The sequence below is a fragment of the Taudactylus pleione genome, unplaced genomic scaffold (assembly GCF_031769625.1).
Source record: "Taudactylus pleione unplaced genomic scaffold, aTauple2 ptg000015l, whole genome shotgun sequence".
Lineage (NCBI taxonomy): Eukaryota > Metazoa > Chordata > Amphibia > Anura > Myobatrachidae > Taudactylus > Taudactylus pleione.
The window spans coordinates 17,482,904-17,499,103 of NW_028284417.1; the positions used below are offsets into that span (position 1 = coordinate 17,482,904).

At 47.1% G+C, this 16,200-nt stretch overlaps 1 protein-coding gene across 3 annotated transcripts in view; it reads left to right on the forward strand.

Annotated features, from left to right (window-relative positions):
- CYB5R4 (cytochrome b5 reductase 4) overlaps positions 1 to 16,200 on the forward strand; it is a 217,597-nt gene that overhangs the window by 181,610 nt on the left and 19,787 nt on the right. For all 3 annotated transcript variants that reach the window (XM_088470543.1, XM_088470545.1, XM_088470555.1), the window contains one exon: positions 1,748 to 1,898. In XM_088470543.1, coding sequence (XP_088326669.1) covers positions 1,748 to 1,898 — 151 coding nt within the window. The remainder of the gene's footprint in view (positions 1 to 1,747; positions 1,899 to 16,200) is intronic.

Here is a 16,200-nt window from a genome sequence, read left to right on the forward strand (position 1 = left end):
TAATAATAATACTGCTCACTTATATCCTTAAAATGCATAGCAATGGTGGTGTTGGGTAGCCGGTTGACTGACTAGTTTTACCTTTACCTGAAAATGGGGGTCAGCATATTTAAAGTTGAAAAAATCGTGAAAAATCCACCTGCCGCAAACACCTGCAATCAAAACACCTGGGTCATACTTGGGCACCCCCCCAGAGTCAAGTTCGCTAGTTTTTAACTTTGTACCCCCAATTTTTTTTTTTTCGCCCACTTTTTCAAAGTCAATTTTTGGGGTGTCCTTAAGTTTTTTTTTAAACATTTTTTGAAACAGATTACCTTTGGGGGACTGTCTGAAGGCTGCACGGGGGTTCTCGCAAAGTTGCATCCCAAAACCCCAATTCTGCACTTTTTTCCGCCTGCCATTCATAGGCGATACTTTACCGCCTATTACATTGCATTGACTTTCCGCCTAGGTGGAAAGTCTTTCAAATTGAATACGGGGTAAAACCAAAACAGGCGATAATGATGTCATTGGCGGTAACTTAATGCGGATCCGGACTTAACACTTCAAATTGAATACGGGCCATAGTCTGATAAGATAGAATAGATATTTGACTATATTTTGGGGTAGCACTACAACAATTAAATTTTAACAGGAGAGAAGGACATTTGGAGAGCAACCTAGCACTTCAGCGGTGCTAAGTTTTTCCACTGGGGCTGTGGCCAGGCCCACTATGACGCAAATGTTGGGCGGTATGCACGACAACCTTATGAGTGGCTGAGGTGCGACCTGCAGGAGGTAGGCAAGATAAGCCACAAGGCCTAGCCAGGTGAGGAACAAATGGCATCCTGTCTCTGGATAGAGAAACTGATTGCAGTAACCAGTTGAGGAGGGATCTTCAGATATACAAAGTGTGTTTTCATGTATCTATAAAAAAATTTTTTAAAGGATTGCTAATAATTAGGCTATTTGAATGGTCTTCGTTTGATGGAGAACTTTTTTTTGCATTGAAACACAAGGCAATGACCAAAAGGCCTGCACTAATTATTGTAGTTTCACACATATTGAAATTTCAGTAAAACATAAGTATATACAGTATATCTGGCCATGAGGAATAAAGAAAAAAAACATATAAATGTTTTCTTTGATTTTTCAGTGTTATTTGTTTTAAAGTATGCAACACATTGTTCTTAATGTGTAGTCTCAAAATAATTTAATGTTTTGTTTATTTAAGATATTTGCTACTTCTACATGTATCTTACAGTATATGTTCATTGTCTATGAGACACTTTTTAATTCTTGGCACTGTTTTAATGTTAAGCGTTATTTGCATATTACTTTTCTTTAAATGGTTGACCACTTTTTGGAAACCACACACACCCTTTTTATGTCCCATTCCCCTCAGATGAAGGTGTGTTTGTCCGCATAGTTTGTGTGAGAGCAGCCACTGCAGTTCACAGTTTAGGAAGGATCAGTTGATCCTGATCAATTTAGATCAGAATAGAAGTGTCTTTCCCTCTCCTATTGAATTGAATTGTATCAGCAGTCCTCCAGCTATTAAGCTGAAGTAGCTGCATTTAGTTAAACTGTACAGTAAATTTTTAGGTAACAGTGGATATCCCAGGAATATCTTCTATAGTATTTGCATGAGATGGATCAGACCTTTAAGAGGGATGTTGTTCTATAGAAGACAACCTTGGTAATTAAACTCAGAACTCCCTAATCCCTGGCCTCTTTTGGTTTATTTTTACTCTTTCCTTTTGTACAGGTGACTGTGTCTTTATAAGCAGCCCTCGAGGGTGTTTTAGGACAGCCCAGGTGGAAGAAGTGGAGGATATTTTCCTTGTGGCAGCTGGCACCGGTTTTACGCCAATGGTTAAACTGTTGAGGCATGTTTTACACAGTGCTTCTAACCTCAGGTTGGTGTTGGATACAAGATTAGAGTCCTAAAACTTAAAGAACACATCCTATATGTAAAAATTGTTTTTGTTTGATGTTTTCTTTACCAAAGGTAGGGTGTATTACTGACTATAGTCTTTGGTGTAAATGGTGAAACTTGTAGTGCCTGCATTTCAGCACACTTGCAGCATTATACAGGTCTTCATTTGTAAATGGGGTTGACATAATGACCATTGTCACAGATTTGAAATATGATTCAGCTTCAGCTGTGATAGGCTATTTATATGAGGTATGCAATCGGGAAGCCGGCGGACATAAGCCCGACAGCCGGCTTCCCGCCTGCTTTATCCCGGCGAGGGTTAAATGATTAATTCTAGACGCCTGTCATTTTACCGACGCCGGGAGACAGGCACCCGGCATTCTGATCAAAGTGATGCCGGGCGCCGCTGCAGACAGCCGCGGGGGGGGGGAGGGTTAGGTTTAGGGCTCCCGGTGGGGATTTAGGTTTAGGCATCCCCCCGGGAGGTTAGGGTTAGACTAGGGGAAGGGAGGGTTAGGATTAGGCACCCCCTGGGGGGATTTAGGGTTAGGCGGCGGGGAAAGGGGAGTTAGGTTTAGGCACTTAATGGGGGGATTATGGTTAGGCACTGGGGGGAAGGTTAGGGTTAGGCACTTAATGGGGGGATTATGGTTAGGCACTGGGGGGGAAGGTTAGGGTTAGGCACCCCTATGGAGGGTTAGGGGGGTTACGTTAGTTGATACTTACCTGGGGACGATCAGGATTTTGAGCCGTGTCGGCCTGCCAATGTCGGGATTTGAACCCCGGCGGTAATTCGTATGTATTCCTTATATGACACACATTCACCCACTGTTGTATAGATCTAAATGAGGAGTTATTACTGTTTATGTCAACTGAACATATTTCCCCAATCTATCATTTAATCTTTAAATTAATGGTGGGTGAGGCAAAAAGACCCATTAATATGTACAGGCATTAAGGCAACTCTTCTGTATTACTGAGGGAAGGCACTATCGTGGTTAGATACAGCAACAGAGCTCAGTTCTCCACACTTTCCACATTAAAAACATAGGACCTGATTTTGACTCGGACACGTGTTCACCTTTCCATCCAGCCTGGACAGCCTGCTTACTAACTTATGCTAATGTGAGTATCCACACATCTATACAAAATATCTGTTGGTCTATATGTGGGTGGCTGGCCTCCCCACTGTTTTTCCGCCCAGGACTGTCATCATTAGTGTCAGCACTTCCACCCACTCCATGCTGGGTTCAATAATTCATCTGCAACAGGTGATTCATATCGTTTGCCTGCTGCTATCAAGCACAGAAGTTGTCCTACATGCCCATCACACTCCCACAAGACTAATACGTTCCATGAGATTGCACGGTCGCCACCCAGAAACACCTGTTTCATAGAAAGAGTACTCCGTATACAGGCGGCGCAGTCCGTCTGCAAATGTAGTCTCCATCCTTGTGCATATGTATGGGATGGTACATGCGCAGTTTGCAGATATCCGCAAGATCTCTCTACATTTGGACTACTGTACAACTGACAATCGGGTCTGTGGTCTTTATGTAAAGCTACATTTGCTTTGCCTTACTATTCTACAGCATGTGTTAGTAGGATGCATGCTTTATAACAAAAAGATAATGATGATTAAAAATTATAAAGCTTTCATTTGCTGCTTTAGCAAAAAGATTATTGTGCTATCAGAGTACATTCAAGAATACTTTTACTAAAGTTATGTGTGAATGTTTTATTGATTACAGCACATACTGTAAGCTGTTATTTAATAGGTGTGTCACATTATTACAATTTATAAGATGGAAAAGATTGCAGACACTAAGTTTCCAGCAGTACAATGGCTAAGTGGTTTTCTTTAAAGGCAAATTATGTACAGCTGTGCAGCAAGTATGATTCAAGTGATTGCACAAAATAAAAATTATGCGGGTCCCAGGGACTCGCCATTTAAAAAAATTGGAGCCCTACTTCAGTATTTCTGGGTCCCATCATAATGTATAGTTATGATATCTATAAACCATATATATATATATATATATATATATATATATATATATATATAAAATATATTTCAATCAGATCTCCCCCACATGCCCTTAAATGTCCCTCAGACCTTCCAACATGCCCCTGAAATGCTTGTTAGACCCCTCACATGATATAATACCTCCCCATGTACTCAGGAAAAGACCACTGGATCATCCACACATCCCTTGAATGCCCCTCAGACCCACCTCACATTCTCTTAGATCACCTCATATGGTTAATTTAGCCATGAGGTTTGTCATGTGCTGTCAGAATTCCCCACATGCCCCTTAAAATACCTATAAACCCCCGCAGGCATGTTCTATAGCTAACAACAGGTCTGTATCTACATGCAGATTCACAAGCACATTATTTGTGGGGGTTTTTATATATAAATCAAACTTCATTTGATAATGGACTAAGGTAGAAAAAATTATACAGGTTGAGTCTCCCATATCCAAATATTCCGAAATACGGAATATTTTTATTATGACTGAGAAAGTGAAACCTTTGCTTTCTGATGGTTCAATGTACACAAACTTTGTTTAAAGCACAACATTATTAAAATACAGTATAAAATAACCTTCATGCTATGTGTATTAGGTGTATATGAAACATAAATGAATTTCATGCATGTACACAAACTTTTTTTGATGCACAAAATTATAAAAAATATTGTAGAAAATGACCTGCTGGCTGTGTGTATAAGGTGTATATAATACATAAATGCATTCTGTGTGAATATTTGTGTCCCATTCCCAAGACAATTCATCATTGTATGCAAATATTCCAAAATACGGAATATTCCGATATCCAAAATACCCCTGGTCCCAAGCATTTTGGATATGGGAGACTCAACCTGTATGATCAGTACAGTCACTTTACTGATCATCAAGCGCAGTATTAAATATGACAATGGACATCATATCATATATATATAATAGCTGTATTTACAGTACAACAAGCAGCTAGGTCTGGACGCGATGTAGTTATGATCCCGGTGGAATGTGCTGGCATCCCATACCCAACCCGCCTGGACAACAGACTGTTTCACAGATACAAGAGTCTGGATGTGAGCCCCGCTCTTTATTGTGTTGTGTGTATATGTTTGAGGTTCGTACTGCCGCTAGCCATAAGTTCGTTGTGCCACCTTTTATGCAAAACTCATAAAGAGAATAATGGCCACAAATGTAAGGGTTTATTGAAATGACCAGAAACTGAAATTAAAATGTTATGTTTAGTTTACTTTTCTAATAAACACTGCAAATAACTATGTGGCTCTTACTTTGCAAAAAAGGAGGATTCTACCTTTAGGTTTTCATAATATAATCTGCACTTGAAAATAATACTTTGTTGTTGTTGCTAGTTTTCACCATTGCAACTACAGTAAATGCATAATATGGGAGTCCAAGAAGACATACCAATTTAAAAATGAGAAGACCTACACCATTGATTGATGGACCCCTATTTTTATTTGAAACAAAATGGGGTGATCTGGGCATTAGATCCTCCACAATCTGTGTTTGGAAAATGTAATTTGTTTTTGTAGTGTTTGGTGTAATTGTCTGGTGACCACATGTGATCAGTATCTGGTGTGCAAAAGCACTGGTAAGGTCATACACAAGAGATATAATTTGTCCCAGGGTTCTGACCTATATGCCTATATGTATTAAAGCCTTATGAAAATGACTGATTGCAAAACAGACTTGATAGTGTTTGGGCTTTAGTAAATGCTGGATAATGGTTCCTGGGATTATGGATGGAGAGTGAGGGCGTGGTCCATCCATTAGGCTCATTTCGGGTCTTCAGTCTCAGAACAGGCTGATTAGCACTTTCACCTGTAAGAGTCTGATAAAAGTGTGTCAGAGCTTTTACTCAGTGTCTCACTACCTGGGGAAAGAGGCAGCTAGCCTGTTGAGAGACATTGTGACTTAATGACCGTGAGTACTATGCATATGCCTATGTTTGTGGTGACATTAGGTTCTACCACTGATGAGATAGGGAACTTCTGTGTTTAGTAAAAACCCAGGCAGGTTAGGATTTTAGTTTTTTTTTATTTTTGTGCACAATAAACTAGCTTTGGCTCATTTCACGGAAACCCTGGACTGGTGTGCTGTTTCCTGGCTGCTGTGTTTTTGGAAGTGCCCATCTACCCCAAACTTGATCTTATCACACTGGTTACCTGGTTGACAGTTACCATGTCATCACCACAATGTCTACACTATGGTTCAACATGCCTGCATCCTTAGAATGTCAACATGTTCACAGTATTGACATTTGAGATGTCACCATATGGAATGTCAACATTCTCAGAATGTCGACGGTTAGGGTTTGGAGTCGCTGGGAGTGTTAGAGCAAGGCACTAGTGGGAGGTTAGGATTAGGCTGCGGGGGGGTAGGGATTAGGGTTAAGCACTAAGGGGAGGGATTATGGATAGGGGGGAATACCGCTCAGTCACACATCTGTGCTGGGGCTGCTGGTTACAACATGACCACTGAGACCAGGGAGATGCTGCTGCTGTCTGGGTAAATGAGAGCTCGGTCCTCATGGGGGAAATGTTCTATCCTGTCGAAATGTTATCTGTGTAGACATATCGACATTCTCATGTTGCTCTTATGCATGTCGACATGAGAACTATCGCCCTAACATACCACACCCATCAGAAGATAGTAACTACTAAGAACTGGCTCACCTCTTTCTTTTTTTTTTAAATTATTATCATTATTATTATTTTCCATTTAAATGGCACCACAAAGTCCAGAAAAACAGTATAAACAAAAAACACAGGAACGAAAGTGACATACAATACAGAACATTGCAGAACATGAACACTGTTTATAAACATTGCTGCATCAGCAGTCATAAAACTCAAATAGGCAGCAGGGATGGCAGAAACAAAATGTTGGGTGCCGTTGTAGGCAGTGGAGAGGATATGGTGGTAGAAGCAAAGGAAGGAACAACATATGAGGGAAGAGGGACCTGCTTGTGAGAACTTACAGTCTAAAGGAGGGGACAGACAGGGGTGACACAGAGTCATGGGGCAGTGAGTTAGGATGAGAGCTGGAAGGTTTGATGAAGTAGTGGGTCTTGAGAGCCTGTTTGAAATTTTCTAGAGTGGTGGAGAGTCTGATGGGGAAGAGAGTTTCAGAGATGAGGAGCAGCACGGGCAAAATCTTGGAGGTGAGAGTGGGAGGAAGTAATCAGCTGGGAGGTGAGGCGGCTTTCATTGGTGGAGAGAAGCGGGCGGGAGTGTGAAGTGACTGGAAAATAATAGCTAAGGGTTCACATCATTTTAAAAAAGAGATGGAGAATGGCCGCAGGAACTGAGACGCCACAAACATTTTTTTTTGCTTATGGGATCGCAGACACAGGATGTGACACTACCCCAAAACTGTCGCAACACATCTGCGTTCTTTGCCGCCACTCCCCGTTACCTCCCACACACGCTCCCTGTCAATTACACTGCGACTCAGACGCATGCGCAGATTGCTGATTATTGCTCAGCTGCATAACCATCAACATACCGTACATCTCTGAATCAGGCCATAATCCTTAATGAAGTTAGGAGTTACAAAATTAACAGTAAAATTACATGTAAGAGTAAAGTTACATGTAATTCCACACATGTATTTGGTAAGTTGCAGCTGCAATTTTGTGGGTAAGACCAAATGGTTTTTGAAAACATACATGCAGAAACATGGTCTTTCCACACAGTCTCTTTACATCATTCTACAGCGGTGCACAATAAGGATTAGATCAGCACAGTCTCCTGGTGCATCCTAGTCACATGGCATTGCAACTCCGATGCACTTTCGGAGCAAAAAAGACGCCCGGCGCTAGCAGAATCTCACATGACCTGGCGCGCTGGGAGGGCTGTTTGGCACGAGTGAAGCACAGAAGGGCGAGGACACATCTGTATTAGCATAACACTTGTTAGTAATAATAGGGTAGTACATTTATCACAATATTTGTAATATTTTGGTACAGGTTGAGTCTCCCATATCCAAAATGTTTGGGACCAGGGGTATTTTGGATATCGGAATATTCTGTATTTTAGAATTTTTGCATACCATAATGAGAGATCTTGGGAATGGGACCCAAATCTAAACACACAATGCATTTATGTTCTATACACACCTTATACACACAGCCTGTAGGCCATTTTCTACAATATTTTTAATAATTTTGAGTATCAAAAACATTTTGTGTACATACATGAAATTCATTTATGTTTCATATACACCTTATACACACAGCCTGAAGGTTATTATATACTGTATTTCTACTTCAGGGTCCATAGGGTATCCACAGGATACCTTGGGGTATAGGTGTGACGTCAGTCGCAGGGCACCAAAGAGTTAAGCTTTCAGCCTCCCAGGATGCACTAGGTCCCCCTCCTATACCCCGCCCCCGGGCCAAGGCACCTCAGTTTAGTTTGGTGCCCGGCCGGAGTCGGGTGCACCTGTTGGAGTGGGGGCTAGAAGAGCCCCTGAAGCTTATTCTTCATGCAGCTGTGGCTGCACATCTGGATGAACAGCATGGACAGTCAGTCCTGACGTCCATGCTGTCTTCCCTACACCCCGCCGGTACCAGAACGCCGGTACTGATCCGGGGATGCTGGTGGGCGTCTGGGGTCACAGCTAGCGGTGACCCCAGATGCTCCGGACCATGGCCGGATTCAAGGGGGACAGAGGTAAGCAGCGGGGTCCCGCGGTGGGTCCCCGCTGATCACATGGTCCTAAGTCCCCAGGCAGGGGGCTCCCTGGGGACTGGCTGCAGCGTGGAGCCAGGCGACCAACCTGCGCTTCCACTACCCCCTGGGACAGCGGACCGCAGCAGAGCGGTAGCGCTGCGGCGTCCCAGGGGTTAAATGCATGCCAGGGGAGCGCGCCTTCCCTGTCTCACAGCCGGCGCCTCCCCCGCTGCACACAGCCCTCTCTGCATGCTGCCGACTGGTCCTGTGGCAGCGCTCCTCCCCCAGGCCAGCCTCCTCTCTGCTCCTCGGCGGCCATCTTCTCCAGAACGCATGGTGAACGCTGCTGGAAGCGCTGGACGGAAGCATCGTGGTCTGGGTCCCCCCGCATACCTCTCCTCCGCTGTGGTCAGGTCTGTGTATGCAGCGCTGTGTCCTACCAGGCCCTGTGTCTGTGTAGTTGAGTGATCAGCGCTGTTAGTGCAGGAATTGTTATTTTTCTGCATTGTATGTGACTGTGCTAGCGCTGCTGCCTGTAATCTTTTCTTCTCTAAACTGTCAGCTTTATTACTGTCCCTGTTCTTTCTGCTAAAGCCCTTGCGGTGCGGTGCTGCAGGGTGGTCTCTCGCCTATTTAATACTTAATTGGTGAGAGAGGTCACATACGTGGTGCCATCATGTCTGAAAGTGATTTTCCCCTCCGGCTACAGTGTACCACGTGCAAAGTACCGTTAGCGGAGGGGGAGGGTAGCGCGGAGGGCCTTTGCCGGCAGTGTTTGTCCATGGCGCGGCCTATTACGGTTACAGCACCGGTACAGGAGCCGCCCTGGGCTTGTTTCGCTCAGGCGTTAACAGCTTTAGTGGGCCAGTTAGCTCCGCAGCCCGCGTTTACTCCGATGGGTTTGTCCCAGCAGTCTGTGGTGTCATCACCCATGCAGGGGTTCCCACGACAATTGGTGGTACCCCACAGTCTCCCTATTTCCCCGCTCCCGGGTTCTCAGGAGCCAGCGTGGGTTAACTCCCTGACGAGTTCTGTACAGCACTTGTCGGATGTGTTGCAAGGGGAGTCTGTGATGCGGTCTCATAAAAGGCCGGTGGCGTCTCTGTCCGCTCCTTATGAGGATGACGAAGGGACGTCTGATGATGGGGAGATTCTAGATCCTTACGATCAGGAACCTCTCCATACTAAGGACGCTGATGCTAAGTCCAAAGTATATATTCCTGGACTTATTCGGGCGGTCCGCACAGCCTTGGTGATTGAGGACGAAGTTCCCCCAGCGGCTAAATCTAAGTATGCCTTTTTCAAAGATGTGAAGGGCGATGCCACAGTCTTTCCTCTTTCGGGTCAGTTGGTGGACCATTTAGAGGAGGCGTGGAAACAACCTGGCAAAAGATACCAGCCGCAGAGACGCCTGGCGGTGGCTTATCCGTTCGCGGATAATTATTTTGCGAAGTGGGAATCCCCTCCACAGGTGGATTCTCACGTGACCCGTCTTGTCCGTAGTGCCACATTGCCGATGCCATCCATGTCCTCCCTTAAGGATGCTACGGACCGCAAGGTAGAAATCTGCCTGAAGTCCGCTTATTCCCTTGCAGGGGGGGCAGCACGGCCAGCTATGGCCATTTGCTGGGTTGCCAGAGCGATGGAGCGCTGGGCGGATTCATTAGAGGCTTCTTTTGAATCCGACTGTCCGGCCGATCAGGCGGAGTTGATTGGCAATCTCCGTGATTCGGCCACCTACATCAACGAGGCGGCTCTAGACATTAGTACTCTGGTGTCTAGAATTTCTTCAGCAGCGGTAGCTGCTCGTCGCACCTTGTGGCTGCGATCCTGGAAGGCGGACGCAGATTCCAAGAAAGGTCTGGAAGCGTTGCCGTTTACCGGAGAAGTTCTCTTCGGTCCGGATCTGGATAAGATTGTGGCCACGCTGGCGGCAGCCAAATCTGCCTGTCTCCCGTCGGCCGCTGCTCCTTCTGGTTCGGGACCATCGTCCTTTCGGTCATCTAGGGCCCAGGGCAGGCCCAAACCACAGTCGTTTCCTCGACAGGCTGGCCCTAAGAAATCGGTCAAGCCCCGGAAGCAGGCATGGAGTACCAGACGTCCGGCCCCCAAGCCAGATGGCAAGCCTGCGGCCTGACGGTCCGGGCCTCCCTTTGGGGGATCCCAGGGTGGGAGGCCGCCTGCTACAGTTCGCCCAGTGTTGGTCGACCACTACGACAGACACTTGGGTTCTGGAGGTGGTTTCCCACGGATACGCCCTCTCCTTCCGGCACAGACCCCCGGCTCGCTTCTTCACCACGGGTCTCCCATCAGACCGGAACAAGGCTACGGAGCTGCGGAAGGTATTGCACACTATGCTCCAGGCTGGAGTTATAGTGGCGGTTCCATTCTCCCAGAGGGGCCAGGGTTTCTATTCAAATCTATTTTTGGTACAGAAACCCAATGGGTCATATCGTCCGATTCTCAACCTCAAAGCACTCAACAAGTCTTTGCGGGTCCCGAAGTTTCGGATGGAGACCCTACGGTCCATCATTCTGGCGCTGGAACCTGGGGACTACTTGGTGTCATTGGACATACAGGACGCTTACCTGCATGTCCCTATTCTTTGGTGCCATCAACAGTTCCTCAGGTTTGCAATCAGCAGCGACCACTTCCAGTTTCGGGCGTTACCTTTTGGCCTGGCAACAGCACCACGTGTTTTCACCAAGGTGATGGCGGTCATGGCGGCTTCTCTGCGGCTGCAGGGAGTCCGCATGTTGCCGTATTTGGACGACCTGTTATTGGTGGCAGGATCTCCAGAGCTCCTGTTACGCCACTTGGACCTGACCATTGCACTGCTGCAACGGCACGGCTGGATAATCAACTGGCAGAAGTCCACTCTAATCCCGTCTCGGAGGATTCTGCATCTTGGAGCCTTATTGGACTCGGGACAGCAAAGGATCTTCGTGACGGAGGACAAGATCTCTGCTTTACAGTCAAGGGTGCGCAGTTGTCTGCACAGCCGCCGGGTGTCCTTACACTCGGCGATGAGGTTACTGGGCTCCATGGTGTCGGTGTTCGACATGGTGGAATACGCCCAGTTTCACTCCAGACCTCTGCAGCACCTGATCCTGTCCAAGTGGAACGGCCTGACTCAGTCTCTGAAGTCCCAGACGATTGTGCTCACCCAGGAGGTTCGCCTGTCCCTTACGTGGTGGTTACAGACGACCCACCTCAACAAGGGACGTCCGTTCTGGGTTCCAAATTGGGTCCTGTTGACAACGGACGCCAGTCTTCGGGGCTGGGGAGCAGTTTCGGGTCCACACTTGTTCCAGGGCAGGTGGACGCCGACAGAAGCGGAGCTTCCAATAAATATCTTGGAACTCCGTGCGGTCTTCAATGCTCTCCAGCAGGCACAGCGGTTTCTCCAGGGTCGCCCGGTGCAGGTCCAGTCGGACAACGCTACCACCGTGGCCTACATAAACAGGCAAGGAGGAACTCGCAGTCGGGCGGCTCTCGTAGAGGTCTCTCGGATCCTGGTTTGGGCGGAGCGCAATCTTCCGGCCATATCAGCGGTCTTCATCCCGGGAGTGCTCAATTGGGAGGCGGACTTTCTAAGTCGCCAGGACGTTCATCCGGGGGAATGGTCCCTGCACCCGGACGTTTTTCAACTACTGGTGGACAGGTGGGGTCTTCCAGAAATCGACCTCATGGCGTCCCGGCACAACAACAAGTTGCCGGTGTACGGGTCTCGCACAAGAGACGAAGGGGCGTCTCTGGTGGATGCTCTGTCCGTCCGGTGGACGTTCCGGTTCGCATACCTGTTCCCTCCGGTCTCCCTTCTTCCACGGGTAATCCGGAAATTCAAACAGGAAGGAGGGACGCTCCTGTTGATAGCTCCCGCGTGGCCCAGACGGCACTGGTTCTCAGACCTTCAGGGTCTGTCCGTGGACATTCCTCTGCGGTTGCCGCTACGACCGGACCTTCTGTCTCAGGGTCCTTGCCTTCACCCGGACCTGACTCGGCTGTCTTTGACGGCGTGGCTGTTGAGACGGCCATGCTGAGGTCCCGGGGGTTTTCCAGCTCTGTGGTGCGTACCATGTTACGAGCTCGGAAACCGTCTTCCGCGAGGATATACCATCGCGTGTGGCATACGTTCTTCCAGTGGTGTCGACCGAGAGGTTATGCACCGCGGGAGTTTCGTCTGTCTCGGATTCTCGCCTTCCTGCAAGCGGGACTAGATCATGGGCTTCGCCTTGCTTCTTTGAAGGTACAGGTTTAGGCCCTATCTGTCTGGTTTCACCGTAGGATTGCTACAATCCCGGATGTGCGCACCTTTATGCAGGGTGTTCTCCGCATTCAGCCGCCCTTTGTTCCACCTGTGGCGCCTTGGGATTTGGCTGTGGTCCTGAGGGCTCTCCAAGGACCGCCGTTTGAACCACTGGGCTCAGTGGATCTTAAATGGCTAACAGCTAAGACTGTTTTCCTTCTGGCCATTGCTTCGGCCAGACGTGTTTCTGAGTTAGGGGCTCTTTCTTGTAGACCCCCTTTCTTGGTTTTTTATGGGAACAGGGCAGTGCTCCGCACTCGGCCCGAGTTTCTTCCCAAAGTTATTTCCCAGTTTCATATTAACGAGGAAATAGTTGTTCCGGCCTTTAACTCACCGGGTCTTTCCGTGGGTGAGGCCTCTTTGGATGTTGTGCGGGCCTTAAGGACTTATGTTGACCGCACTTCTTCGTTTAGGAAGTCGGACGCTTTGTTTGTCCTCTTTGGCTTCCGTAAAAAGGGTTGGCCTGCTTCAAAGCAAACTTTGGCAGCCTGGATCCGTATGGCTATTTCTGAAGCTTATCTTCATGAAGGCCTACCGGTCCCTCTTTCTCTGAAGGCTCATTCCACTAGGTCTGTGGGTCCTTCGTGGGCAGCTCGACGTGGTGCCTCGGCAGTTCAGATCTGCAAGGCTGCTACGTGGTCTTCTGTCCATACCTTCGTGAGGTATTACAGGTTTGACACCTTCGCCTCTCAGGATGCTTCCTTCGGGCGGCGGATTCTCCTTTCTGCACAGGAGCGTCCCCACCCTTAAAGGATACTGCTTTGGGACATCCCCAAGGTATCCTGTGGATACCCTATGGACCCTGAAGTAGAAAATATGAGATATGGTAAGAACTTACCCTTGTTATCTCTATTTCTACGAAGTCCATAGGGTTCCACAGGACTCCCGCCCTGTCGCACCTGTGCTGCAGATGGGCTTTGCTCTGGTCACCGGTTTTCCGTCTCCCTCTGGTGAGAATGTGATTCTTGTATGTGTCCAGATCTTTGTTCTCTCTCTTCCTTCTCCTCCTCCGGCCTATGGCTTGGTAACTAACTGAGGTGCCTTGGCCCGGGGGCGGGGTATAGGAGGGGGACCTAGTGCATCCTGGGAGGCTGAAAGCTTAACTCTTTGGTGCCCTGCGACTGACGTCACACCTATACCCCAAGGTATCCTGTGGAACCCTATGGACTTCGTAGAAATAGAGATAACAAGGGTAAGTTCTTACCATATCTCATATTTTTAATGATTTTGTGCTTTAAAAAAAAGTTTGTGTACATTGAACCATCAGAAAGCAAAGGCTTCACTTTCTCAGTCATACTAAAAATCTTCCGTAGTTCGGAATATTCCGTATTTCGGAATATTTGGATATGGGAGACTCAACCTCTATTTGGATTGTCACACTGAATGATTGAATCTTGACAAGAGCCCCATATTATATGGCATCATATTAGTTTCACTATCCCTTGTTTTTGCTATTTTTATAAATATTTTGAAGACATAAAATCTTGCGAATAAGTCTATTGAAACTAATTCTTTGCGTTAAAACATTTTCCTTACCTTTTTAACAAACGTTTCCTTGTTCCAAGATCATAAAGGTGATTTTGATCTGAATGCCTAATTTCCTAATTAAGAACCATACTTCAGTTTTCATTTCTCACCATTTTACAGTCTAGTACCTGTCACTATGATAAACTTTATTCTTTACAAATTGTATCGTTAATCACATTTTTTGGATCCTGGGTGAGCTGCCAAAGGATCTAATAACATTTAGTGCAATATAATGTTGACATTGGAGAAATTCGCAGACAGCTGCATCATTTTAATATAGTTTATCAAACTGAAATAAACTGGTCACTTTAATGCCACCGTCATAAATCTATATCACCGTATATACTACACTAAAGTATTCATAGTGACTAACCAATGTCTGTAATAATCAACCATCATATTGCAACTGTTAACTAAAATGTGTCAATATACATTGATAATGTGGCATCAGTGAAGTACCACAATAGCTTACTGGTTGAAGATGTAAAAAGAAAAAAGCTTTTGAAAACTGTAATGATCTTCATTGTGACAATACTGTACATATATATGCTCTTATCTACGAAGTCTGAGTGTCACCTGCCCTTACTCATCCTCCTGACCCCCAGTGATGCTTTCAACATCATTGATTATCCTCTCCCTGTGCATACCTTTCACTCCAAGGCCCTGATGGCACTGCACTCGGCTTTCTGCATTTCTCACTTTACATTTCCCTTTCCCCTGTACACCTCTATGCTAATGTCCCAAATCTACATCTGCTTACTAAACTCTCCCCTTTTCTCCTTTCTCATGTGTTCAGTGGTCCCTCTCAGGGGTAAATTTATAATGGGTTCAGGGTGTGCGGTGCACACAGACACCCTGCACCCATATTATCTAAAACTTACCTCTCCAAGGTCCCACGTCGCGTCTCTCAGCGCTGCTCAAAACACCGGAAAATGGCAGCCGCTCCATTTTTCCGGCGATCCGCGCATGCGCAGTAGACTCTGGGCACACTCTAGTGCCCAGAGTCTACTGATTCTATGGTGGCCGGCCAGCTGCTTCAGTCGATTCCTTCCGCTATCTTCTCATGAGTGTCCTAATATTACCTAAAGCACAACATGTCTACTGAGTCGGGAAACAATCGGGAAGCCTACTGCCTAAATACCGGCAGCCGGCTTCCCAACTGTCATATCTCGGCAAGGGTGAAATGCCGGGCGTCTAGCTGTAGACGCCCGCATTTCCCCGACGCCGGGAGACCGGCGCCCGGCATCCCGATCGTAGTGATGCCGGGCGCCACGAGCGGACAGCCGTGGGGGGGAGGGTTAGCTTTAGGGCTCCCGGGGGGGACAGGGCTAGGCACCCCCCTTGGGAGGGTTAGGGTTCGGCTAGGGGGAGGGAGGGTTAGGGTTAGGCACCCCCGGGGGGACTTAGGGTTAGGCACCCCCCCGGGGGACTTAGGTTTAGGCAGCGGGGAACGGGGTGGTTAGGGTTAGGCACTTAGAGGGGGGATTAGGGTTAGGCACTTAGAGGGGGGAAGTTAGGGTTAGGCACCCCTAAGGAGGGTTAGGGAGGTTAGGTTAGTAGATACTTACCTATCCACGATCGGGATTTCCAGCGCTGTCGGGCTTCCGCTGCTTCTAACTCTGCTCTTGTCGTGCTGCCGCTGACGGGAATCGAACCACCGGCCATGCGGCCGGCGGTATTTCATACCCAATCCACTGAGTCTCCTTAACTCCCCACATTACTTTCTCA